This window comes from Pseudophryne corroboree, chromosome 8, assembly GCF_028390025.1.
Source record: "Pseudophryne corroboree isolate aPseCor3 chromosome 8, aPseCor3.hap2, whole genome shotgun sequence".
Taxonomy (NCBI): Eukaryota; Metazoa; Chordata; class Amphibia; order Anura; family Myobatrachidae; genus Pseudophryne; species Pseudophryne corroboree.
Genome location: NC_086451.1, coordinates 13,677,625 through 13,704,773, shown reverse-complemented (window position 1 = coordinate 13,704,773; position 27,149 = coordinate 13,677,625). Strand labels below are relative to the sequence as shown.

Below are 27,149 nucleotides of genomic sequence, written 5' to 3'. Positions count from 1 at the left end.
GACACACACCGGGAGACAAGTCATTGAATATAGTTCAGAAGTCAGCTGACACTCTGGTCTGTTTCTAAAGGCCCGTACACACTGGACGATATATCGGCTGTTCTCTTGAACGGCCGATATATCGCGGGTCCGTCGGCCAGTATGTACGGCCGATACGTCTGTGATCTCCGTCGTTCACAGACGTATCGCGTCGGCCCCGCAGCACAGTCGACGGCCAATATATCTACTGATATATTGGCGCGTCGCTGTGTGTGTACGGCGGTCGGCCGACCGCCCGTACACATGCTGCGGTGGCCGGCGGTGATTGATAACTTAACTGGGCGGGCGTGTGTACACGCCCGCCCAGTTCATGACGTCAGTCTCCGACGGATCGGGCTGTGTGTATGCACAGCACACTGCCCGATCCGTCCATAGATATATCTGCCGATCAATTGATCACAGATATATCTTTCCAGTGTGTACCCACCTTTAGTCCTGAGATACAGACCAGAGTGTGCTACACACTTTGAGAGACGGATAACAGGACACTACTGGTTGGTTGTTATGGCTCATGGCAAATTTTGGTTCCTAAATGCAGTGCTTATAAACGTGCCTTGCTGTCCTGCAGACCGGGTCCTGTAACTAGAGATGTGCCCCCATTTGGCTCTGAGTAGCATAGTTTAGGTCCCATTTTAACATTGACTACAAAGAGGGCCTGTGCCGTTTTCAGCATATTGATCTACTCCATGCACTTGCGACAAAGGCGGTTTAAGAGAGTAGAAGGGCTGTGTGCAGGCTCCATGCGGGCCCCCTCCTCTGTGGCGGCGCTGTAGACTCTTACTTTGTACCAAAGTCTACTGCGCATGTGCAGGTCTCTGGGAACATGGCGCCCATGCATTGTTCCTGGGGACATCTCTGCTGCACATGTGCAGGTCTTTGGGAACATGGTGCCCGTGCCTTGTTCCTGGGGACATCTCTACTGCGCATGTGCAGGTCTCTGGGAACATGGTGCCTGTATCTTGTTCCTGGGGACATCTCTACTGCGCATGTGCAGGTCTCTGGGAACATGGTGCCCATGCATTGTTCCTGGTAACATCTCTACTGCGCATGTGCAGGTCTCTGGGAATATGGCGCCCGTGCCTTGTTCCTGGGGACATCTCTACTGCGCATGTGCAGGTCTCTGGGAACATGGTGCCTGTATCTTGTTCCTGGGGACATCTCTACTGTACATTTGCAGGTCTCTGGGAACGTGGCGCCCGTGCCTTGTTCCTGGGGACATCTCTACTGCGCTTGTGCAGGTCTCTGGGAACATGGCGCCCGTGCCTTGTTCCTGGGGACATCTCTACTGTGCATGTACAGGTCTCTGGGAACATGGCGCCCGTGCCTTGTTTCTGGGGACATCTCTACTGTGCAGGTCTCTGGGAACATGGCGCCTGTGCCTGGTTTCTGGGGACATCTCTACTGTGCATGTACAGGTCTCTGGGAACATAGCGCCCTTGCCTTGTTTCTGGGGACATTTCTACTGTACATTTGCAGGTCTCTGGGAATATGGCGCCCGTGCCTTGTTCCTGGGGACATCTCTACTGCGCATGTGCAGGTCTCTGGGAACATGGTGCCTGTATCTTGTTCCTGGGGACATCTCTACTGCGCATGTGCAGGTCTCTGGGAACATGGTGCCCATGCATTGTTCCTGGTAACATCTCTACTGTGCATGTGCAGGTCTCTGAGAACATGGCGCCTGTATCATGTTCCTGGGGACATCTCTACTGCGCATATGCAGGTCTCTGGGAACATGGCGCCCGTGCCTTGTTCCTTGTGACATCTCTACTGCGCCTGTGCCTTGTACCTGGGGACATCTCTACTGTGCATGTACAGGTTTCTGGGAACATGGCGCCCGTGCCTTGTTTCTGGGGACATCTCTACTGTGCAGGTCTCTGGGAACATGGCGCCTGTGCCTTGTTTCTGGGGACATCTCTACTGTGCATGTGCAGGTCTCTGGGAACATGGCGTCCGTGCCTTGTTCCTGGGGACATCTCTACTGTGCATGTGCAGGTCTCTGGGAACATGGTGCCGTGCCTTGTTTCTGGGGACATCTCTACTGTGCATGTACAGGTCTCTGGGAACATGGCGCCCGTGCCTTGTTTCTGGGGACATCTCTACTGTACATTTGCAGGTCTCTGGGAACATGGCGCCCGTGCCTTGTTCCTGGGGACATCTCTACTGCGCTTGTGCAGGTCTCTGGGAACATGGCGCCCGTGCCTTGTTCCTGGGGACATCTCTACTGTGCATGTACAGGTCTCTGGGAACATGGCGCCCGTGCCTTGTTTCTGGGGACATCTCTACTGTGCAGGTCTCTGGGAACATGGCGCCTGTGCCTTGTTTCTGGGGACATTTCTACTGTACATTTGCAGGTCTCTGGGAACATGGCGCCCTTGCCTTGTTCCTGGGGTCATCTCTACTGTGCATGTACAGGTCTCTGGGAACATTGCGCCCGTGCCTTGTTCCTGGGGTCATCTCTGCTGCGCATTTGCAGGTCTCTGGGAACATGGCGCCCGTGCCTTGTTACTGGGGACATCTCTACTGCGCATGTGCAGGTCTCTGGGAACATGGTGCCCGTGTCTTGTTCCTGGGGACATCTCTATTGCGCATGTGCAGGTCTCTGGGAACATGGCGCCCGTGCCTTGTTCCTGGGGACATCTCTACTGTGCATGTACAGGTCTCTGGGAACATGGCGCCCTTGCCTTGTTCCTGGGGTCATCTCTACTGCGCATGTACAGGACTCTGGGAACATGGCGCCCTTGCCTTGTTCCTGGGGTCATCTCTACTGCGCATGTGCAGGTCTCTGGGAACATGGCGCCCGTGCCTTGTTCCTGGGGTCATCTCTACTGCGCCTGTGCCTTGTTCCTGGGGACATCTCTACTGTGCATGTACAGGTCTCTGGGAATATGGCGGCTGGTGCCTTGTTCCTGGGGACATCTCTACTGTGCATGTACAGCTCTCTGGGAACATGGCGCCCGGTGCCTTGTTCCTGGGGACATCTTTACTGTGCATGTGCAGGTCTCTGGGAACATGGCGCCCGTGCCTTGTTCCTGGGGACATCTCTACTGTGCATGTACAGGTCTCTGGGAACATGGCGCCCGTGCCTTGTTTCTGGGGACATCTCTACTGTGCATGTACAGGTCTCTGGGAACATGGCGCCCTTGCCTTGTTCCTGGGGACATCTCTACTGTGCATGTGCAGGTCTCTGGGAACATGGCGCCCGTGCCTTGTTCCTGGGGTCATCTCTACTGCGCATGTGCAGGTCTCTGGGAACATGGCGCCCGTGCCTTGTTCCTGGGGTCATCTCTACTGCACATGTGCAGGTCTCTGGGAAAATCCCTGCCGTGTCTTGTTCCTCTGATTTCTGTCCGCAGCATCGGGCGCTGTGGGACTATGGAGGCGTATGTATAATTATATGGGTGTGCTGTGGGTTCTCATGAGCCAGGGGCACAGCACACTCTGCACCCATTATACATACGCCAGTTACTTGGGGGATGATTCTGAGTTGGGAATAAAGCAGAAAAAACAAGTTACTTTGTATCTGGAACAAACCATGCTGCAATACAAGGGGGGGGGGAAATACATGGGCTGGGTACACACCTGAACGAATTGTAACTAGTCCAATTTTACATCCAATTTCCCTTGATCCCAGAACATATGATATCGCGTACAAGCCAACAATATATAGTGTCGTTTGGTAGTATACGATTTATCATAACTCTGGTCATGCTACAACGATCACTGGCTAATTTTAATAATGGGCTGTGCTGTAAAAGGGACATATCCTATTGTCCGCTTGGCTGTATGCATTACACGATCGGCAGCCAGTTGCACGTGAGATCGTCTGGTTGGCCGTGCGGCACGACCAACCAGAGGATGTCGCGGGAGTATTCAATTGTGCGTACACACTAGACCAGGCCTGGCCAACCTGTGGCTCCCTAGCTGTTGTGAAACTACAAGTCCCAGCATGCCCTGCCACAGTTTTGTTATTAGGGAGTGGTAAAACTGTGGCAGGGCATGCTGGGATGTAAAGTTTCACAACAGCTGGAGAGCCACAGGTTGGCCAGGCCTGCACTAGACGATGTAGATGATTTGTCGTTCCAGTACAGCAAGTTGGAACAATATCGTTCAGGTGTGTACTCGGCGTTACACTGCGTCTTAAGCTGGATACACACTAAGATTATCTGTCCAATCTGGCTGGTTGGAACGAAAATCTGGTAATGTCTGGGAGGATACTGTATGTCAATCAACCGTTTGCACCTAGCAGTCGGAAACTGTTGATTGGATAAATTGGTTAAATCAAACGGATTTAACCATTTGGTCCGAAAGAACATTTTTGACTGTTTTCCAGGGTTTGGGAGCAAATGGTAGATTGTCATTGATCCGGGAATTTGCCGGGGGGGGCCGTTTCCACTAGAAAAAAACACGGGTAAATGCGCGCCCCCGCGCATTTACCCGTGTTTTTAGAGTTAGTGGAAAAGGGCTATTATGTGCATAGCTCCCAACTCAGAATTCATCCTGTATCACAGTGGAAAGGAAATCCCAGTGATTCTTATTAGCTGCACTTGCTGCAGGTGGAGCCTCGGATCAGTAACAGGTTGGGCGGTGGGTGTAATAGTACAGTATCACACCAGTATAAGAAGAGCTGCTGTTTGCATACTGATCTAGTCGGGTTGTCTGATCTCTAGCAATAACCGAGCCGCCTGTTGTTTTTATAGCAATACTTATTTGGTGGGAAAGAGTGCACTAAAAATTGAATAAATTATTTTTCTCTGACGTCCTAAGTGGATGCTGGGGACTCCGTCAGGACCATGGGGAATAGCGGCTCCGCAGGAGACAGGGCACAAAAGTAAAAGCTTTAGGATCAGGTGGTGTGCACTGGCTCCTCCCCCTATGACCCTCCTCCAAGCCTCAGTTAGGTTTTTGTGCCTGGCTGAGAAGGGTGCAATCTAGGTGGCTCTCCTAAAGAGCTGCTTAGAGTAAAAGTTTTATTAGGTTTTTCTCTAACGTCCTAGTGGATGCTGGGGACTCCGTCAGGACCATGGGGAATAGCGGCTCCGCAGGAGACAGGGCACAAAAAGTAAGCTTTTAGGATCACATGGTGTGTACTGGCTCCTCCCCCTATTACCCTCCTCCAAGCCCCAGTTAGGTTTTTGTGCCCGTCCGAGCAGGGTGCAATCTAGGTGGCTCTCATAAAGAGCTGCTTAGAAAAAGTTTTTTAGGTTTCTTATTTTCAGTGAGTCCTGCTGGCAACAGGCTCACTGCTACGAGGGACTTAGGGGAGAGAAGTGAACTCACCTGCGTGCAGGATGGATTTGCTTCTTAGGCTACTGGACACCATTAGCTCCAGAGGGATCGAACACAGGCCCAGCCATGGAGTCCGGTCCCGGAGCTGTGCCGCTGACCCCCCTTGCAGATGCCGAAGTTGAAGAGGTCCAGAGGTCCGGAAACAGGCGGCAGAAGACTTTCAGTCTTCATAAGGTAGCGCACAGCACTGCAGCTGTGCGCCATTGTTGTCGGCACACTTCACACCAGCGGTCACTGAGGGTGCAGGGCGCTGAGGGGGGCGCCCTGGGCAGCAATGTATAATACCTTTTTCTATGGCTAAAATACATCACATATAGCCCTTGAGGCTATATGGATGTATTTAACCCCTGCCATATATCGCAAACTCCGGGAGAAGAGCCCGCCGTTTTAGGGGGCGGGGCCTATTCTCCTCAGCACACAGCGCCATTTTCCTGCTCAGCTCCGCTGTGAGGAAGGCTCCCAGGACTCTCCCCTGCACTGCACTACAGAAACAGGGTAAAACAGAGAAGGGGGGCATATTTTGGCGATATTTTTATATATTAAGCGCATATAACAGAAACAACACCTTTTAGGGTTGTTTATATACATTTTTATAGCGCTTTGGTGTGTGCTGGCAAACTCTCCCTCTGTCTCCCCAAAGGGCTAGTGGGGTCCTGTCTTCGATAAGAGCATTCCCTGTGTGTCTGCTGTGTGTCGGTACGTGTGTGTCGACATGTATGAGGACGATGTTGGTGTGGAGGCGGAGCAATTGCCGGTAATGGTGATGTCACCCCCTAGGGAGTCGACACCGGAATGGATGGCTTTAATTATGGAATTACGTGATAATGTTAGCACGCTGCAAAAGTCAGTTGACGACATGAGACGGCCGGAAAACCAGTTAGTACCTGTCCAGGCGTCTCAGGCACCGTCAGGGGCTGTAAAACGTCCCTTACCTCAGTCAGTCGACACAGGTACAGATGAATCTAGTGTCGACGGTGAAGAAATAAACGTATTTTCCAATAGGGCCACACGTTATATGATCACGGCAATGAAGGAGGCTTTGCATATCTCTGATACTGCAGGTACCTCAAAGGGGGGTATTATGTGGGATGTGAAAAAACTACCTGTAGCTTTTCCAGAATCAGAGGAATTGAATGACGTGTGTGATGAAGCGTGGGTTAACCCCGATAGAAAACTGCTAATTTCAAAGAAGTTATTGGCATTATACCCTTTCCCACCAGAGGTTAGGGCGCGCTGGGAAACACCCCCTAGGGTGGATAAGGCGCTCACACGCTTATCAAAACAAGTGGCGTTACCGTCTCCTGATACGGCCGCCCTCAAGGATCCAGCTGATAGGAGGCTGGAAACTACCCTGAAGAGTATATACACACATACTGGTGTTATACTGCGACCAGCAATAGCCTCAGCCTGGATGTGCAGTGCTGGGGTGGTGTGGTCGGATTCCCTGACTGAAAATATTGATACCCTGGATAGGGACAGTATTTTATTGATTATAGAGCAATTAAAGGATGCTTTTCTTTATATGCGAGATGCTCAGAGAGATATTTGCACTCTGGCATCGAGAGTAAGTGCGATGTCCATATCTGCCAGAAGAAGTTTATGGACGCGACAGTGGTCAGGTGATGCGGATTCCAAACGGCATATGGAAGTATTGCCGTATAAAGGAGAGGAATTATTTGGGGTCGGTCTATCGGATCTGGTGGCCACGGCAACAGCCGGAAAATCCACTTTTTTACCTCAGGTCACCTCCCAACAGAAAAAGACACCGTCTTTTCAGCCGCAGTCCTTTCGTTCCTATAAGAACAAGAGGGCAAAAGGACAGTCATATTTGCCCGGAGGCAAAGGAAGGGGTAAGAGGTTGCAGCAAGCAACTACTTCCCACGAACAGAAGCCCTCCCCAGCTTCTACAAAGCCCTCAGCATGACGCTGGGGCTGTGCAAGCGGACTCAGGGGCGGTGGGGGGTCGACTAAAGATTTTCAGCACACAGTGGGCGCGCTCACAGGTGGACCCTTGGATCCTGCAGGTAGTATCTCAGGGTTACAAGTTGGAATTCGAAAAGTCTCCCCCTCGCCGGTTCCTAAAGTCTGCTTTACCAACGTCTCCCTCAGAAAGGGCGACGGTATTGGAAGCCATTCACAAGCTGTATTCTCAGCAGGTGATAGTCAAGGTACCCATCCTACAACAGGGAAAGGGGTATTATTCCACACTATTTGTGGTACCGAAGCCGGACGGTTCGGTAAGACCTATTCTAAATCTGAAATCCTTGAACCTGTACATACAGAAATTCAAGTTCAAGATGGAGTCACTCAGAGCAGTGATAGCGAATCTGGAAGAAGGGGACTTCATGGTGTCCCTGGACATAAAAGATGCTTATCTGCATGTCCCAATTTATCCTTCACACCAAGGGTATCTCAGGTTCGTGATACAAAACTGTCATTATCAGTTTCAAACGCTGCCGTTTGGTTTGTCCACGGCACCTCGGGTCTTTACCAAGGTAATGGCCGAAATGATGGTTCTTCTACGAAGAAAAGGCGTATTAATTATCCCTTACTTGGACGATCTCCTGATAAGGGCAAGGTCCAGAGAACAGCTGAAAGTCGGAGTAGCACTAACCCAAGTAGTGCTTCAACAACACGGGTGGATTCTGAATCTTCCAAAATCTCAATTGACCCCGACGACACGTCTGCTGTTCCTGGGAATGATTCTGGACACTGTTCAGAAAAAGGTGTTTCTCCCGGAGGAGAAAGCAAGGGAGTTATCCGAACTTGTCAGGAACCTCCTAAAACCAGGAAATGTGTCAGTGCATCAATGCACAAGAGTCCTGGGAAAGATGGTGGCTTCTTACGAAGCAATTCCATTCGGCAGATTCCACGCACGAATATTTCAGTGGGATCTGCTGGACAAATGGTCCGGATCGCATCTGCACATGCATCAGCGGATAACACTGTCACCAAGAACAAGGGTGTCTCTTCTGTGGTGGTTGCAGAGTGCCCATCTGTTAGAGGGCCGCAGATTCGGCATACAGGACTGGGTCCTGGTGACTACGGATGCCAGCCTACGAGGCTGGGGAGCAGTCACACAGGGAAGAAACTTCCAGGGCGTGTGGTCAAACCTGGAGACGTCTCTTCACATAAATATACTGGAGCTAAGAGCGATTTACAATGCTCTAAGCCTGGCAAAACCGCTGCTTCAGGGTCAGCCGGTGTTGATCCAGTCGGACAACATCACGGCAGTCGCCCACGTAAACAGACAGGGCGGCACGAGAAGCAGAAGAGCAATGACAGAAGCTGCAAGGATTCTTCGCTGGGCGGAAAATCATGTCATAGCACTGTCAGCAGTGTTCATTCCGGGAGTGGACAACTGGGAAGCAGACTTCCTCAGCAGACACGACCTCCACCCGGGAGAGTGGGGACTTCATCCAGAAGTCTTCCACATGATTGTGAACCGTTGGGAAAAACCAAAGGTGGACATGATGGCGTCCCGCCTCAACAAGAAACTGGACAGATATTGCGCCAGGTCAAGAGACCCTCAGGCAATAGCTGTGGACGCTCTGGTAACACCGTGGGTGTACCAGTCCGTGTATGTGTTTCCTCCTCTGCCTCTCATACCAAAGGTACTGAGAATTATACGGCTACGGGGAGTAAGAACAATACTCGTGGCTCCGGATTGGCCGAGAAGGACTTGGTACCCGGAACTTCAAGAGATGCTCACGGAAGACCCGTGGCCTCTACCGTTAAGAAGGGATTTGCTTCAGCAGGGACCTTGTATGTTCCAAGACTTACCGCGACTGCGTTTGACGGCATGGCGGTTGAACGCCGGATTCTAAAAGAAAAGGGCATTCCAGAGGAAGTTATTCCTACCTTGATTAAAGCCAGGAAGGAAGTGACCGCACAACATTATCACCGCATTTGGAGAAAATATGTTGCGTGGTGTGAGGCCAAGAAGGCCCCAACGGAGGAATTTCAATTGGGTCGATTCCTACATTTCCTGCAGGCAGGATTGTCTATGGGCCTCAAATTGGGGTCTATTAAGGTTCAAATTTCGGCCTTATCGATTTTCTTCCAGAAAGAATTGGCTTCAGTGCCTGAAGTACAAACCTTTGTCAAAGATGTACTACATATACAGCCCCCGATTGTGCCTCCAGTGGCACCGTGGGATCTCAACGTAGTTTTGGATTTTCTCAAATCCCATTGGTTTGAGCCGCTCAAATCGGTAGATTTGAAGTATCTTACATGGAAAGTAACCATGCTACTGGCCCTGGCTTCAGCCAGGAGAGTATCAGAGTTGGCGGCTTTATCGTACAAAAGCCCATATCTGATTTTCCATTCGGACAGGGCAGAACTGCGGACGCGTCCTCAGTTTCTGCCTAAGGTGGTTTCGGCTTTTCACTTGAACCAGCCTATTGTGGTGCCTGCGGCTACTAGCGACTTGGAGGACTCCAAGTTGCTGGACGTTGTCAGAGCATTGAAAATATATATTTCAAGGACGGCTGGAGTCAGAAAATCTGACTCGCTGTTTATCCTGTATGCACCCAACAAGATGGGTGCTCCTGCGTCTAAGCAGACGATTGCTCGTTGGATCTGTAGCACAATCCAACTTGCACATTCTGTGGCAGGCCTGCCACAGCCTAAATCTGTAAATGCCCACTCCACAAGGAAGGTGGGCTCATCTTGGGCGGCTGCCCGAGGGGTCTCGGCATTACAACTTTGCCGAGCAGCTACGTGGTCAGGGGAGAACACGTTTGTAAAATTTTACAAATTTGATACTCTGGCTAAGGAGGACCTGGAGTTCTCTCATTCGGTGCTGCAGAGTCATCCGCACTCTCCCGCCCGTTTGGGAGCTTTGGTATAATCCCCATGGTCCTGACGGAGTCCCCAGCATCCACTAGGACGTTAGAGAAAATAAGAATTTACTTACCGATAATTCTATTTCTCATAGTCCGTAGTGGATGCTGGGCGCCCATCCCAAGTGCGGATTGTCTGCAATACTTGTACATAGTTATTGTTACAAAAATCGGGTTATTATTGTTGTGAGCCATCTTTTCAGAGTCTTCTTCGTTGTTATCATACTGTTAACTGGGTTCAAATCACAAGTTGTACGGTGTGATTGGTGGGGCTGGTATGAGTCTTACCCGGGATTCAAGATCCTTCCTTATTGTGTACGCTCGTCCGGGCACAGTACCTAACTGAGGCTTGGAGGAGGGTCATAGGGGGAGGAGCCAGTACACACCATGTGATCCTAAAAGCTTACTTTTTGTGCCCTGTCTCCTGCGGAGCCGCTATTCCCCATGGTCCTGACGGAGTCCCCAGCATCCACTACGGACTATGAGAAATAGAATTATCGGTAAGTAAATTCTTATTTTTATTTTCAGTGAGTCCTGCTGGCAACAGGCTCACTGCAACGAGGGACTTAGGGGAGAAGAAGTGAACTCACCTGCGTGCAGGATGGATTGGCTTCTTAGGCTACTGGACACTAGCTCCAGAGGGACGATCACAGGTACAGCCTGGATGGGTCACCGGAGCCGCGCCGCCGACCCCCTTGCAGATGCTGAAGAGAGAAGAGGTCCAGAAATCGGCGGCTGAAGACTTCTCAGTCTTCATGAGGTAGCGCACAGCACTGCAGCTGTGCGCCACTGCTCTCAGCACACTTCACACCAACGGTCACTGAGGGTGCAGGGCGCTGGGGGGGGCGCCCTGGGCAGCAATGAAAGTACCTATACTGGCTAAAAATACATCACATATAGCCTCTGGGGCTATATGGATGTATTTAACCCCTGCCAGGTTGTCAGAAAAACGGGAGAAGAAGCCCGCCGAAAAGGGGGCGGGGCCTATTCTCCTCAGCACACAGCGCCATTTTCCCTCACAGAACTGCTGGTGGGAAGGCTCCCAGGCTCTCCCCTGCACTGCACTACAGAAACAGGGTTAAAACAGAGAGGGGGGGCACTTATTTGGCGATATGATTATATATTAAGATGCTATAAGGGAAAACACTTATATAAAGGTTGTCCCTGTATAATTATAGCGTTTTGGTGTGTGCTGGCAAATTCTCCCTCTGTCTCCCCAAAGGGCTAGTGGGGTCCTGTCCTCTATCAGAGCATTCCCTGTGTGTGTGCTGTGTGTCGGTACGTGTGTGTCGACATGTATGAGGACGATGTTGGTGAGGAGGCGGAGAAATTGCCTGTAATGGTGATGTCACTCTCTAGGGAGTCGACACCGGAATGGATGGCTTATTTAGGGAATTACGTGATAATGTCAACACGCTGCAAGGTCGGTTGACGACATGAGACGGCCGGCAAACAAATTAGTACCTGTCCAGGCGTCTCAAACACCGTCAGGGGCTTTAAAACGCCCATTTACCTCAGTCGGTCGACACAGACACGGACACTGACTCCAGTGTCGACGGTGAAGAAACAAACGTATTTTCCTTTAGGGCCACACGTTACATGTTAAGGGCAATGAAGGAGGTGTTACATATTTCTGATACTACAAGTACCACAAAAAAGGGTATTATGTGGGGTGTGAAAAAACTACCTGTAGTTTTTCCTGAATCAGATAAATTAAATGAAGTGTGTGATGATGCGTGGGTTTCCCCCGATAGAAAATTATTGGCGGTATAAGTTAGGGCGCGTTGGGAAACACCCCTTAGGGTGGATAAGGCGCTCACACGCTTATCACAAGTGGCGTTACCGTCTCCAGATAGGGCCGCCCTCAAGGAGCCAGCTGATAGGAGGCTGGAAAATATCCTAAAAAGTATATACACACATACTGGTGTTATACTGCGACCAGCGATCGCCTCAGCCTGGATGTGCAGCGCTGGGGTGGCTTGGTCGGATTCCCTGACTGAAAATATTGATACCCTTGACAGGGACAGTATTTTATTGACTATAGAGCATTTAAAGGATGCATTTCTATATATGCGAGATGCACAGAGGGATATTTGCACTCTGGCATCAAGAGTAAGTGCGATGTCCATATCTGCCAGAAGATGTTTATGGACACGACAGTGGTCAGGTGATGCAGATTCCAAACGGCACATGGAAGTATTGCCGTATAAAGGGGAGGAGTTATTTGGGGTCGGTCCATCGGACCTGGTGGCCACGGCAACAGCTGGAAAATCCACCTTTTTTACCCCAAGTCACATCTCAGCAGAAAAAGACACCGTCTTTTCAGCCTCAGTCCTTTCGTCCCCATAAGGGCAAGCGGGCAAAAGGCCAGTCATATCTGCCCAGGGATAGAGGAAAGGGAAGAAGACTGCAGCAGGCAGCCCATTCCCAGGAACAGAAGCCCTCCACCGCTTCTACCAAGTCCTCAGCATGACGCTGGGGCCGTACAAGCGGACTCAGGTGCGGTGGGGGGTCGTCTCAAGAGTTTCAGCACGCAGTGGGCTCACTCGCAAGTGGACCCCTGGAGCCTACAAGTAGTATCCCAGGGGTACAGATTGGAAATTCGAGACGTCTCCCCTCGCAGGTTCCTGAAGTCTGCTTTACCAACGTCTCCCTCCGACAGGGAGGCAGTATTGGAAACAATTCACAAGCTGTATTCCTAGCAGGTGATAATCAGAGTACCCCTCCTACAACAAGGAAAGGGGTATTATTCCACACTATATTGTGGTACTAAAGCCAGACGGCTCGGTGAGACCTATTCTAAATCTGAAATATTTGAACACTTACATACAAAGGTTCAAATCAAGATGGAGTCACTCAAAGCAGTGATAGCGAACCAGGAAGAAGGGGACTATATGGTGTCCCTGGACATCAGGGATGCTTACCTCCATGTCCAAATTTGCCCTTCTCACCAAGGGTACCTCAGGTTCGTGGTACAGAACTGTCACTATCAGTTTCAGAAGCTGTCGTTTGGATTGTCCACGGCACCCCGGGTCTTTACCAAGGTAATGGCCGAAATGATGATTCTTCTTCAAAGAAAATGGACGATCTGATAAGGGCAAGGTCCAGAGAACAGTTGGAGGTCGGAGTAGCACTATCTCAAGTAGTTCTTCGACAGCACGGGTGGATTCTAAATATTCCAAAATCGCAGCTGTTTCCGACGACACGTCTGCTGTTCCTAGGGATGATTCTGGACACAGTCCAGAAAAGGGTGTTTCTCCCGGAGAAGAAAGCCAGGGAGTTATCCGAGCTAGTCAGGAACCTCCTAAAACCAGGAAAAGTGTCAGTGCATCATTGCACAAGGGTCCTGGGAAAAATGGTGGCTTCTTACGAAGCGATTCCATTCGGCAGATTTCACGCAAGAACTTTTCAGTGGGATCTGCTGGAAAAATGGTCCGGATCGCATCTTCAGATGCATCAGCGGATAACCCTGTCTCCAAGGACAAGGGTGTTTCTTCTGCGGTGGCTGCAGAGTGCTCATCTATTAAAGGGCCGCAGATTCGGCATTCAGGACTGGGTCCTGGTGACCACGGATGCCAGCCTGAGAGGCTGGGGAGCAGTCACACAGGGAAAAAATTTCCAGGGAGTGTGATATAGTCTGGAGACTTCTCTCCACATAAATATACTGGAGCTAAGGGCAATTTACAATGCTCTAAGCTTAGCAAGACCTCTGCTTCAAGGTCAGCCGGTATTGATCCAGTGGGACAACATCACGGCAGTCGCCCACGTAAACAGACAGGGCGGCACAAGAAGCAGGAGGGCAATGGCAGAAACTGCAAGGATTCTTCGCTGGGCGGAAAATCATGTGATAACACTGTCAGCAGTGTTCATTCCGGGAGTGGACAACTGGGAAGCAGACTTCCTCAGCAGGCACGACCTCCACCCGGGAGAGTGGGGACTTCATCGGGAAGTCTTCCACATGATTGTGAACCGTTGGGAAAGACCAAAGGTGGACATGATGGCGTCCCGCCTGAACAAAAAACTGGACAGGTATTGCGCCAGGTCAAGAGACCCTCAGGCAATAGCTGTGGACGTTCTGGTAACACCGTGGGTGTACCAGTCGGTGTATGTGTTCCCTCCTCTGCTTCTCATACCCAAGGTACTGAGAATTTTAAGACGTAGAGGAGTAAGAACTATACTCGTGGCTCCGGATTGGCCAAGAAGGACTTGGTACCCGGAACTTCAAGAAATGCTCACAGAGGACTCATGGCCTCTGCCGCTAAGAAGGGACTTGCTTCAGCAAGTACCATGTCTGTTCCAACATTCCTACCCTGGTCAAAGCCAGGAAGGAGGTGACCGCACAACATTATCACCACATGTGGCGAAAATATGTTGCGTGGTGTGAGACCAGGAAGGCCCCACGAAGAAATTTCAACTCGGTCGATTCCTGCATTTCCTGCAAACAGGAGTGTCTATGGGCCTCAAATTGGGGTCCATTAAGGTTCAAATTTCGGCCCTGTCAATTTTCTTCCAGAAAAAATTGGCTTCAGTTCCTGAAGTCCAGAAGTTTGTCAAGGGAGTACTGCATATACAACCCCCTTTTGTGCCTCCAGTGGCACTGTGGGATCTCAACGTAGTTCTGGGATTCCTCAAATCACATTGGTTTAAACCGCTCAAATCTGTGGATTTGAAATATCTCACATGGAAAGTGACCATGCTGTTGGCCCTGGCCTCGGCCAGGCGAGTGTCAGAATTGGCGGCTTTGTCTCACAAAGCCCATATCTGATTGTCCATTCGGACAGGGCAGAGCTGCGGACTCGTCCCCAGTTTCTCCCTAAGGTGGTGTCAGCGTTTCACCTGCACCAGCTTATTGTGGTACCTGCGGCTACTAGGGACTTGGAGGACTCCAAGTTGCTAGATGTTGTCAGGGCCCTGAAAATATAGGTTTCCAGGACGGCTGGAGTCAGGAAAACTGACTTGCTGTTATCCTGTAGGCACCCAAAAAACTGGGTGCTCTTGCTTCTAAGCAGACGATTGCTAGTTGGATGTGTAATACAATTCAGCTTGCACATTCTGTGGCAGGCCTGCCACAGCCAAAATATGTAAATGCCCATTCCACAAGGAAGGTGGGCTCATCTTGGGCGGCTGCCCGAGGGGTCTCGGCTTTACAACTTTGCCGAGCTGCTACTTGGTCAGGGGCACACCCTGGCTGAGGAGGACCTGGAGTTCTCTCATTCGGTGCTGCAGAGTCATCCGCACTCTCCCGCCCGTTTGGGAACTTTGGTATAATCCCCATGGTCCTGACGGAGTCCCCAGCATCCACTTAGGACGTCAGAGAAAATAAGAATTTACTTACCGATAATTCTATTTCTCGTAGTCCGTAGTGGATGCTGGGCGCCCATCCCAAGTGCGGATTGTCTGCAATACTTGTACATAGTTATTGTTACAAAAATCGGGTTATTATTGTTGTGAGCCATCTTTTCAGAGGCTCCGCTGTTATCATGCTGTTAACTGGGTTCAGATCACAGGTTGTACAGTGTGATTGGTGTGGCTGGTATGAGTCTTACCCGGGATTCAAAATCCTTCCTTATTGTGTACGCTCGTCCGGGCACAGTATCCTAACTGAGGCTTGGAGGAGGGTCATAGGGGGAGGAGCCAGAGCACACCACCTGATCCTAAAGCTTTTACTTTTGTGCCCTGTCTCCTGCGGAGCCGCTATTCCCCATGGTCCTGACGGAGTCCCCAGCATCCACTACGGACTACGAGAAATAGAATTATCGGTAAGTAAATTCTTATTATTATTTGTATAGCACCACCATATTAAGTAGGGTTGTACAGAGAACAGTTATACACATTAGTCCCTGCCCCCATTAGAACGATCAATGTAAATTCCCTGAACGCACATTATGGTACATTTTATTCAGCAGCCAATTATCTTATCCGCTTGGTGTACATTTGGAAACCGGAGCAGACTGAAGAAGCGCAGCAAACGCGGGTGGAAGTGCTAGGGTTGAAAAATATAAAATATAATCTTCATGTTAAACCTGATATCTATCTGATATACAATGACTTGCTGATCATTCATTCTTATGCTCTTCTGGTTCTCCAGAGCAGCCTGCACAGCGGGAGCTGACATCACCGTACGTCACGTGACTTCTGTCCGGTTTATTGGCCATGGCTACAGAGGAGAAGAAACCAGAGACAGAGGCGTCTAAAACACAATCCACCCCATCCTCCTCCTCAAATCCCAGCAAGGTCTGTAGTCTCCTAATGTAACCATGTATAATGCATCATTTACTATAGTGTGTTACTATGAACGCCATAAGATCTTCACTAGGGCTCTTCTGCACCCCAGGCCACTTGTACTACAGGCAACAAACTGGAGGGGGGAAATTAATTCTTTTAAACGCTTTAAAAAAATGAGTTAGTTTCCTGATGTTTTCTGTGCCTCTTGGAGTCTACTACATACAGATGGAGCTATCTTCAGCCTGGCCTTTAATAGGATTAACAAGGCCAGTGTATTGCAGCTGAGAACAATACATGAAGGGCTTATGCTAATAAACCATGGTGTGCCTAGGTGCAGCAGAGAAGACAAGATAAACGTGGCTCCATCTGTGTCTCTTTAATAGAAATTGTGGTGGCAGTTAGCTACCCATTACTGAAAGGTGTAATTCCTGGGTAGTTCATCCCAGCATGTCCTGCACCGATACATTATGTAGCATTGTGTAAGTCTAGGGAATATCCCCGTTACTCAGGAACATGGCTGTCTCACCCCTATTTCTCTAACGTCCTAAGTGGATGCTGGGGACTCCGTAAGGACCATGGGGAATAGCGGATCCGCAGGAGACTGGGCAAAAGCTTTAGGACTACCTGGTGTGCACTGGCTCCTCCCCCTATGACCCTCCTCCAAGCCTCAGTTAAGATTTTGTGCCCGAACGAGAAGGGTGCAATCTAGGTGGCTCTCCTGAGCTGCTTAGAGAAAAAGTTTAAAGTAGGTTTTTTACTTTCAGTGAGACCTGCTGGCAACAGGCTCACTGCATCGAGGGACTAAGGGGAGAAGAAGCGAACTCACCTGCGTGCAGAGTGGATTGGGCTTCTTAGGCTACTGGACATTAGCTCCAGAGGGACGATCACAGGCCCAGCCATGGATGGGTCCCGGAGCCGCGCCGCCGTCCCCCTTACAGAGCCAGAAGACTGAAGAGTCCGGAAAATCGGCGGCAGAAGACGTCCTGTCTTCATTAAGGTAGCGCACAGCACCGCAGCTGTGCGCCATTGCTCTCAGCACACTTCACACTCCGGTCACTGAGGGTGCAGGGCGCTGGGGGGGGGCGCCCTGAGACGCAATAGAAATACCTTTTTTTGGCTAAAAATACATCACACATAGCTCCTGGGCTATATGGATGTATTTAACCCCTGCCTAAATTACAATAAAAAAGCGGGAGAAAGGCCGCCGAAAAGGGGGCGGAGCCTATCTCCTCAGCACACTGGCGCCATTTTTTCCTCACAGCTCCGTTGGAGGAAGGCTCCCTGACTCTCCCCTGCAGTCCTGCACTACAGAAACAGGGTAAAACAAGAGAGGGGGGGCATAAAATTGGCATATAAAGATATACAGCAGCTATATTAGGGAAAAACACTTATATAAGGTTATCCCTGTATATATATAGCGCTCTGGTGTGTGCTGGCAAACTCTCCCTCTGTCTCCCCAAAGGGCTAGTGGGGTCCTGTCCTCTATCAGAGCATTCCCTGTGTGTGTGCGGTGTGTCGGTACGTTGTGTCGACATGTATGAGGAGGAAAATGGTGTGGAGGCGGAGCAATTGCCTGTGTTAGTGATGTCACCCTCTAGGGAGTCGACACCTGACTGGATGATCTTATGGAAAGAATTACGTGATAGTGTCAGCACTTTACAAAAGTCTGACGACATGAGACAGCCGGATAATCAGTTAATACAGGCGTCTCAAACACAGTCAGGGGCTCTAAAGCGCCCGTTACATCAGGTCGATACAGACACGGACACTGACTCCAGTGTCGACGGTGAAGAAACAAACGTATTTTCCAGTAGGGCTACACGTTACATGATCACTGCAATGAAGGAGGTTTTGAACATTTCTGATACTACAAGTACCACAAAAAAGGGTATTATGTGGGGTGTGAAAAAACTACCCGTAGTTTTTCCTGAATCAGATGAATTAAATGAGGTGTGTGATGAAGCGTGGGTTTCCCCCGATAAAAAACTGCTAATTTCTAAAAAATTATTGGCATTATACCCTTTCCCGCCAGAGGTTAGGGCGCGCTGGGAAACACCCCCTAGGGTGGATAAGGCGCTCACACGCTTATCAAAACAAGTGGCGTTACCGTCTCCTGATACGGCCGCCCTTAAGGAACCAGCTGATAGAAAGCTGGAAAATGTCCTAAAAAGTATATACACACATACTGGTATTATACTGCGACCAGCAATCGCCTCAGCCTGGATGTGCAGTGCTGGGGTGGCTTGGTCGGATTCCCTGACTGAAAATATTGATACCCTGGACAGGGACAATATATTATTGACTATAGAGCGTTTAAAAGATGCGTTTCTATATATGCGAGATGCACAGAGGGATATTTGCACTCTGGCATCAAGAGTAAGTGCGATGTCCATTTCTGCCAGAAGAGGATTATGGACGCGACAGTGGTCAGGGGATGCGGATTCCAAACGGCATATGGAAGTATTGCCGTATAAAGGGGAGGAGTTATTTGGGGTCGGTCTATCGGACTTGGTGACCACGGCAACGGCCGGGAAATCCACCTTTCTACCCCAAGTCACCTCGCAGCAGAAAAAGATACCGTCTTTTCAGGCTCAGTCCTTTCGTCCCCATAAGGGCAAGCGGGCAAAAGGCCACTCATATCTGCCCCGGGGCAGAGGAAGGGGAAAAAGACTGCAGCAGACAGCCTCTTCCCACGAACAGAAGCCCTCCCCCGCTTCTGCCAAGTCCTCAGCATGACACTGGGGCCTTACAAGCGGACACAGGCACGGTGGGGGCCCGTCTCAAGATTTTCAGCGCGCAGTGGGCTCACTCGCAAGTGGACCCCTGGATCCTGCAGGTAGTATCTCAGGGGTACAAATTGGAATTCGAGACGTCTCCCCCTCGCCGGTTCCTGAAGTCTGCTTTACCAACGTCTCCCCCCGACAGGGAGGCGATATTTGAAGCCATTCACAAGCTGTATTCCCAGCAGGTGATAATCAAGGTACCCCTCCTACAACAGGGAAAGGGGTATTATTCCACGCTGTTTGTGGTACCGAAGCCGGACGGCTCGGTGAGACCCATTTTAAATCTGAAATCCTTGAACACTTACATAAGAAGGTTCAAGTTCAAGATGGAGTCACTCAGAGCAGTGATAGCGAACCTGGAAGAAGGGGACTATATGGTGTCTCTGGACATCAAGGATGCTTACCTCCATGTCCCAATTTGCCCTTCTCACCAAGGGTACCTCAGGTTTGTGGTACAGAACTGTCATTATCAGTTTCAGACGCTGCCGTTTGGATTGTTCACGGCACCCCGGGTCTTTACCAAGGTAATGGCCGAAATGATGATTCTTCTTCGAAGAAAAGGCGTCTTAATTATCCCTTACTTGGACGATCTCCTGATAAGGGCAAGGTCCAGAGAACAGTTAGAGGTCGGAGTAGCACTATCTCAAATAGTACTACGACAGCACGGTTGGATTCTAAATATTCCAAAATCGCAGCTGATTCCGACGACACGTCTGCTGTTCCTAGGGATGATTCTGGAGAAAAAGGTGTTTCTCCCGGAGGAGAAAGCCAGGGAGTTATCCGACCTAGTCAGGAACCTCCTAAGACCAGGCCAGGTGTCAGTGCATCAATGCACAAAGGTCCTGGGAAAGATGGTGGCTTCTTACGAAGCGATTCCATTCGGCAGATTCCACGCAAGAACTTTTCAGTGGGATCTGCTGGACAAATGGTCCGGATCGCATCTTCAAATGCATCAGCGGATAACCCTGTCTCCAAGGACAAGGGTGTCTCTCCTGTGGTGGTTACAGAGTGCTCATCTCCTAGAGGGCCGCAGATTCGGCATTCAGGATTGGGTCCTGGTGACCACGGATGCCAGCCTGAGAGGCTGGGGAGCAGTCACACAGGGAAGAAATTTCCAGGGCTTGTGGTCAAGCATGGAAACGTCACTTCACATAAATATCCTGGAACTAAGGGCCATTTACAATGCCCTAAGTCAGGCAAGACCTCTGCTTCAGGGTCAGTCGGTGTTGATCCAGTCGGACAACATCACGGCAGTCGCCCACGTAAACAGACAGAGCGGCACAAGAAGCAGGAGGGCAATGACGGAAGTTGCAAGGATTCTTCGCTGGGCGGAAAATCATGTGATAGCCCTGTCAGCAGTGTTCATTCCGGGAGTGGACAACTGGGAAGCAGACTTCCTCAGCAGACACGATCTCCACCCGGGGGAGTGGGGACTTCACCCAGAAGTCTTCCACATGATTGTGAACCGTTGGGAAAAACCAAAGGTGGACATGATGGCGTCCCGCCTCAACAAAAAACTGGACAGATATTGCGCCAGGTCAAGGGACCCTCAGGCAATAGCTGTGGACGCTCTGGTAACACCGTGGGTGTACCGATCAGTGTATGTGTTCCCTCCTCTGCCTCTCATACCCAAGGTATTGAGAATCATAAGAAGGAGAGGAGTAAAGACTATACTCGTGGCTCCGGATTGGCCAAGAAGGACTTGGTACCCAGAACTTCAAGAGATGCTCACGGAAGACCCGTGGCCTCTACCTCTAAGAAAGGACCTGCTCCAGCAGGGACCATGTCTGTTTCAAGACTTACCGCGGCTGCGTTTGACGGCATGGCGGTTGAACGCCGGATCCTGAAGGAAAAAGGCATTCCGGATGAAGTCATCCCTACCCTGATCAAAGCCAGGAAGGATGTAACTGTGCAACATTATCACCGTATTTGGCGTAAATATGTTGCGTGGTGTGAGGCCAGGAAGGCCCCTACAGAGGAATTTCAACTGGGTCTTTTCCTGCATTTCCTGCAAACAGGACTGTCTATGGGCCTAAAATTAGGGTCCATTAAGGTTCAAATTTCGGCCCTGTCAATATTCTTCCAAAAAGAACTAGCTTCAGTTCCTGAAGTTCAGACGTTTGTTAAGGGGGTACTGCATATACAGCCTCCTTTTGTGCCTCCAGTGGCACCTTGGGATCTCAATGTAGTTTTGGGATTCCTAAAATCACATTGGTTTGAACCACTCACCACTGTGGACTTAAAATATCTCACATGGAAAGTGGTAATGCTGTTAGCCCTGGCTTCAGCCAGGCGTGTATCAGAATTGGCGGCTTTATCCTATAAAAGCCCTTACCTAATTTTTCATACGGATAGGGCAGAATTGAGGACTCGGCCTCAATTTCTTCCTAAGGTGGTTTAAGCATTTCACTTAAACCAGCCTATTGTGGTGCCTGCGGCTACTAGGGACTTGGAGGATTCCAAGTTGCTAGACGTAGTCAGGGCCCTAAAAATATATGTTTCCAGGACGGCTGGAGTCAGAAAATCTGACTCGCTGTTTATCCTGTATGCACCCAACAAGCTGGGTGCTCCTGCTTCTAAGCAGACGATTGCTCGTTGGATTTGTAGTACAATTCAGCTTGCACATTCTGTGGCAGGCCTGCCACAGCCAAAATCTGTAAAAGCCCATTCCACACGGAAAGGGGGCTCATCTTGGGCGGCTGCCCGAGGGGTCTCGGCTTTACAACTTTGCCGAGCAGCTACTTGGTCAGGGGCAAACACGTTTGCTAAATTCTACAAATTTGATACCCTGGCTGAGGAGGACCTGGAGTTCTCTCATTCGGTGCTGCAGAGTCATCCGCACTCTCCCGCCCGTTTGGGAGCTTTGGTATAATCCCCATGGTCCTTACGGAGTCCCCAGCATCCACTTAGGACGTTAGAGAAAATAAGAATTTACTTACCGATAATTCTATTTCTCATAGTCCGTAGTGGATGCTGGGCGCCCATCCCAAGTGCGGATTGTCTGCAATACTTTTACATAGTTATTGTTACAAAAATCGGGTTATTGTTGTGAGCCATCTTTTCAGAGGCTCCTTTGTTATCATGCTATTAACTGGGTTCAGATCACAAGTTGTACGGTGTGATTGGTGTGGCTGGTTTGAGTCTTACCCGGGATTCAAAATCCTTACTTATTGTGTACGCTCGTCCGGGCACAGTATCCTAACTGAGGCTTGGAGGAGGGTCATAGGGGGAGGAGCCAGTGCACACCAGGTAGTCCTAAAGCTTTTTACTTTGTGCCCAGTCTCCTGCGGAGCCGCTATTCCCCATGGTCCTTATGGAGTCCCCAGCATCCACTACGGACTATGAGAAATAGAATTATCGGTAAGTAAATTCTTATTTTCTGGTGCTCTTCGTCGCCTCGATTGCCCGTCATTCTGGTGCGTACCCACCTTAAGACAGTCTGTTAGGAAGTACCGCGGGGCAGGTGGACCAGTTTAGCAGATTTGCAATAACGAGTAAAAATTACAAAGTAATAATAATGTTGCAGTTAGGCTTGTATACAGGCTGTAACATTCCCACCTAATCTGCCTTTCCACAACGGCTGATACAGGTCTGTTTAGTGTGTGTCGTTTGTAATTCTAGCCACTAAATACTAGCTGCCTCAACGTGAGACTAGAACCGAGTTGCCCTTTGACCTGCTCTTGCTACACTAACACCTGATTCCCTTTCCTTTCAGCCGTCTCCAGCAAAACCTAATTACGCTCTAAAGTTCACGCTTGCAGGCCACACGAAGGCGGTGTCCTCGGTAAAGTTCAGCCCGAACGGGGAGTGGCTAGCCAGTTCATGTAAGTGTCTGCGTTCTGTTACCGGTCACACGTATGTTACAGAGCCGTGGCCCCACCGTGGGGCAGGTACATGACAAATCACGGGCTGTTCTCTGTCTCCAGCTACTCTCAGTGTTGGCTAAGCAGACACCACTAACTGTCCCAGTGTTGCAGCTTCTTGTATAGTATTTGTATTGGTGTTTGTACGAGTCATAGACTGACAGAATAACAGAGGATTCGGGAGCCACTAAGCAAGCCTAGGAGCCAGGAAGATTTTTTGTTGTCCCTGTGGGGCCAAGTAACAGGCCAAGTATTGCATATGTGCATAATATTTTAGATGTGTTGTTGCTTCTGGTATTGACACCAGCTCTGTTCTCCAAGTTCCGAATGTGGTGCCCAAAGCCATTGACAACCATTGGGGTTAGGAAAGGTTCCTGTCCTCCCAGTGGTCTGACCTTATTCAGAGGACAGGATAACGTCTGCTGGCAGCATAAATACTGTATATTGTGATGGAGGAGAGACTTTGGGTTTCAGTGCACAGTTTAGAACCTGAAATCCAATGCCTGGATGCTGTAATCCGCATTACTAAGGGAGTTTCCCCACTTCTAGATGACTTGACTGGCTGGTGTCTGCTATCCTGCAGCGTAAAATCCGTTTCTTCATGTTGCTGTGCTTTGTAGCCATGTCTGTGTATCACCAGGCAAACAAAAGGTTACTCTCTAGATACAATGGGGCAGATGTATTAAGCCTGAAGAAGTGATATAGCAGTGATAAGTGGAAGGTGATAATGCACCAGCCAATCCGCTCCTAACTCAATTTACATATTGGAGCTGATTGGCTGGTGCGTTATCACCTGGCACTTATCACTGTTTTATCACTTTATACCTTCTCCAGGCTTGAAACATCTGACCCAATGTATCTAAGGCAGAGCTGGGTGTGTTTAATGCTGCGGAATGATAGAACTACTGTAAAAAGTAATTGTGATCAGTTATTGCAAAGTTACGTGAAGGTAGAAGCAATTGTGCAAGCCACTAAGTAATGATACATCTGAAACTAGTCCTACAACGTTTATTATAGATGACCGTATCCGTAATGAATGAATTTAAGATCTGATGCTTCTTCTTTTTTTATACATTTAATCATATTTATTATAATGAAATGAATCATTCAAAGCACAGTACGTACATTTCTTAATTTGTTTTCTTTTTTAAAGCGGCTGACAAATTAATTAAAATATGGGGTGCGTACGATGGCAAGTTTGAGAAGACCATCTCTGGACACAAGCTGGTAAGAGCACCTCCTCTCATGCCCCTGCAGTTGTTGCCCCCTATGCGGAGGACGTGATGTTCCTGCAGTGTCTATCAGGGAGACTTTCATGTAAACATGTTCCTGTGCGATGCCGCTTATTCCCCGGCAGACAATCAATTATAGGGTCCGCTGCCTCCAGAGACTTCCCTTATTAGCTGCTCTATAAAAGATTGGGGATGGCAGTGCCTGGGTAAGCCGTGTAGTTATAATATACAGCATGACGTGTCTTTGTGATTATTATAGGGTATATCCGATGTCGCCTGGTCCTCAGATTCCAACCTCCTGGTCTCTGCTTCCGATGACAAAACACTAAAGATCTGGGATGTCAGTTCGGTGTGTAACTGTGTTTTACTTTTCCCCCCTCTCCCCCTAAAGTTTCATGTATGTCTTGGGATTATGGGGGTCATTCCGAGTTGATCGCTCGCTGGCTAGTTTTAGCAGCCCTGCAAACGCTATGCCGCCGCCCACTGGGGAGTGTATTTTAGCTTAGCAGAAGTGCGAACGCCTGTGCAGCCGAGATCTGCAAAAACAGTTTGTGCAGTTTCTGAGTAGCTCTGACCCTACTCAGCGCTTGCGATCACTTCAGCCTATTCGTGTCCAGGTTTAACGTCATACACCCGCCCAGCGAACGCCCAGCCATGCCTGTGTTTTTTCATACACGCCTGCGTTTTTGCAAACACTCCCTGAAAACGGTCAGTTGACACCCAGAAACGCCCCCTTCCTGTCAATCTTCTTGCGGCCGCCAGTGCGACTGAAAACTTTGCTAGAACCTGTGCACAACCACAACGGGCTTTGTACCCGTACATCACGCATGCGCAGAAATGCCGATTTTTAGCCTGATCGCTGCGAACAACGGCAGCTAGTGATCAACTCGGAATGACCCCCTATGTACACCCATGTATAACGCTATTGCGTCATTGGCAGCGTTCCGTACATGTAGAGACTGTACGGCTGACTAGAAGTCTCTCTGTCCCGTATAGCTGGCAGCACGTAAAGATTGGAGAGGATGATTTTGTGTATAATCTGGCTACTGCGCTATGCAGAATATTGGACAAGACCGTCCTGCTGGCACCGCTGTCTGGGAATGTTGGGGAGCCCCTGCTTTGTCTGGTTACACCTAAACCGGTCTCTGGCCTTTTCCTCTTGTTACCTAAAACCATGCAGCGCTGTACGGTTTGCTGTTTTTCTTTTCTCTAACGTCCTAGTGGATGCTGGGAACTCCGAAAGGACCATGGGGAATAGCGGGCTCCGAAGGAGGCTGGGCACTCTAGAAAGATTTAGGACTACCTGGTGTGCACTGGCTCCTCCCACTATGACCCTCCTCCAAGCCTCAGTTAGATTTTGTGCCCGGCCGAGGTTGGATGCACACTAGGGGCTCTCCTGAGCCCTTAGAAAGAAAGTATAATTTTAGGTTTTTTATTTTCAGTGAGACCTGCTGGCAACAGGCTCACTGCAGCGAGGGACTAAGGGGAGAAGAAGCGAACTCGCCTGCTTGCAGCCGGATTGGGCTTCTTAGGCTACTGGACACCATTAGCACCAGAGGGATCGACCGCAGGCCCAGCCTTGATGTTCGGTCCCGGAGCCGCGCCGCCGTCCCCCTTACAGAGCCAGAAGCAAGAAGATGGTCCGGAAAATCGGCGGCATGAAGACATCAGTCTTCACCAAGGTAGCGCACAGCACTGCAGCTGTGCGCCATTGCTCCTCTCACACTTCACACCCCGGTCACTGAGGGTGCAGGGCGCTGGGGGGGGGGGGCGCCCTGAGGCAGCAATAAAAACACCTTGGCTGGCAAAAATACCTCAATATATAGCCCCAGGGGCTATATATGAGGTAAATACCCCTGCCAGATTCCATAAAAAAGCGGGAGAATAGGCCGCGGAAAAGGGGCGGAGCTATCTCCCTCAGCACACTGGGCGCCATTTTTCCCTCACAGTTCCGCTGGAAGGAAGCTCCCTGGCTCTCCCCTGCAGACTACTCTACAGAAAAGGGTAAAAAAGAGAGAGGGGGGCATTTAATTGGCGCAGTATATAGTTTATATTAAAAAGCAGCTATAAGGGACATAACTCAGTTAGTCCCTGCCTTATATAGCGCTCTGGTGTGTGCTGGCATACTCTCACTCTGTCCCCTCAAAGGGCTTTTGTGGGTCCTGTCCTCTATATTGAGCATTCCCTGTGTGTGTGGAGTGTGTCGGTACGGCTGTGTCGACATGTTTGATGAGGATAATGAGGTGGAGGCGGAGCAGATGCCTTTAGAAGGGATGTCACCCCCTGGGGGGCAGACACCTGAGTGGATGTGCTTATGGAAAGAAATGAGTGCACGTATAGACTCATTACATAAGAAATTTGACGACATGCCGACTGCGGGACAGCTGAGTTCTCAGCTCGTGCCTGTCCAGGTGTCTCAAAAGTCATCAGGGGCTCTGAAACGCCCGCTATCTCAGATGGCACGAGTAGATGTCGACACGGATACTGACACCAGTGTCGACGACGAGGAGTCAAATTTAATGCCCATTAAGGCCATTCACTGCATGATTGAGGCAATGAAAGAGGTGTTAAATATCTCTGATTTACATCCAGGTACCACAAAAAAGGGTATTATGTTTGGGGAGAAAAAACTACCTGTAGTTTTCCCCCCGTCAGATGAATTAAATGAAGTGTGTGAAGAAGCGTGGGCTTCCCCTGATAAGAAATTGGTAATTCCTAAGAAGGTACTAATGGTGTTCCCTTTCCCGCCAGAGGATAGGTTACGTTGGGAAACACCTCCTAGGGTGGATAAAGCGCTCACACGTTTGTCTAAAAAGGTGGCACTACCGTCCCAGGATACGGCCGCCCTTAAGGAACCTGCTGATAGAAAGCAGGAGG

At 49.9% G+C, this 27,149-nt stretch overlaps 1 protein-coding gene across 2 annotated transcripts in view; it reads left to right on the top strand.

Annotated features, from left to right (window-relative positions):
• The window catches only part of WDR5 (WD repeat domain 5), a 57,987-nt gene that overhangs the window by 14,291 nt on the left and 16,547 nt on the right, over positions 1-27,149 (top strand). For both annotated transcript variants that reach the window (XM_063935907.1, XM_063935908.1), the window contains exons 2-5: positions 16,258-16,403; positions 22,893-23,001; positions 24,194-24,267; positions 24,532-24,621. In XM_063935907.1, the coding sequence (XP_063791977.1) occupies positions 16,323-16,403; positions 22,893-23,001; positions 24,194-24,267; positions 24,532-24,621 (354 nt within the window). In that variant the 5' untranslated portion in view covers positions 16,258-16,322. The remainder of the gene's footprint in view (positions 1-16,257; positions 16,404-22,892; positions 23,002-24,193; positions 24,268-24,531; positions 24,622-27,149) is intronic.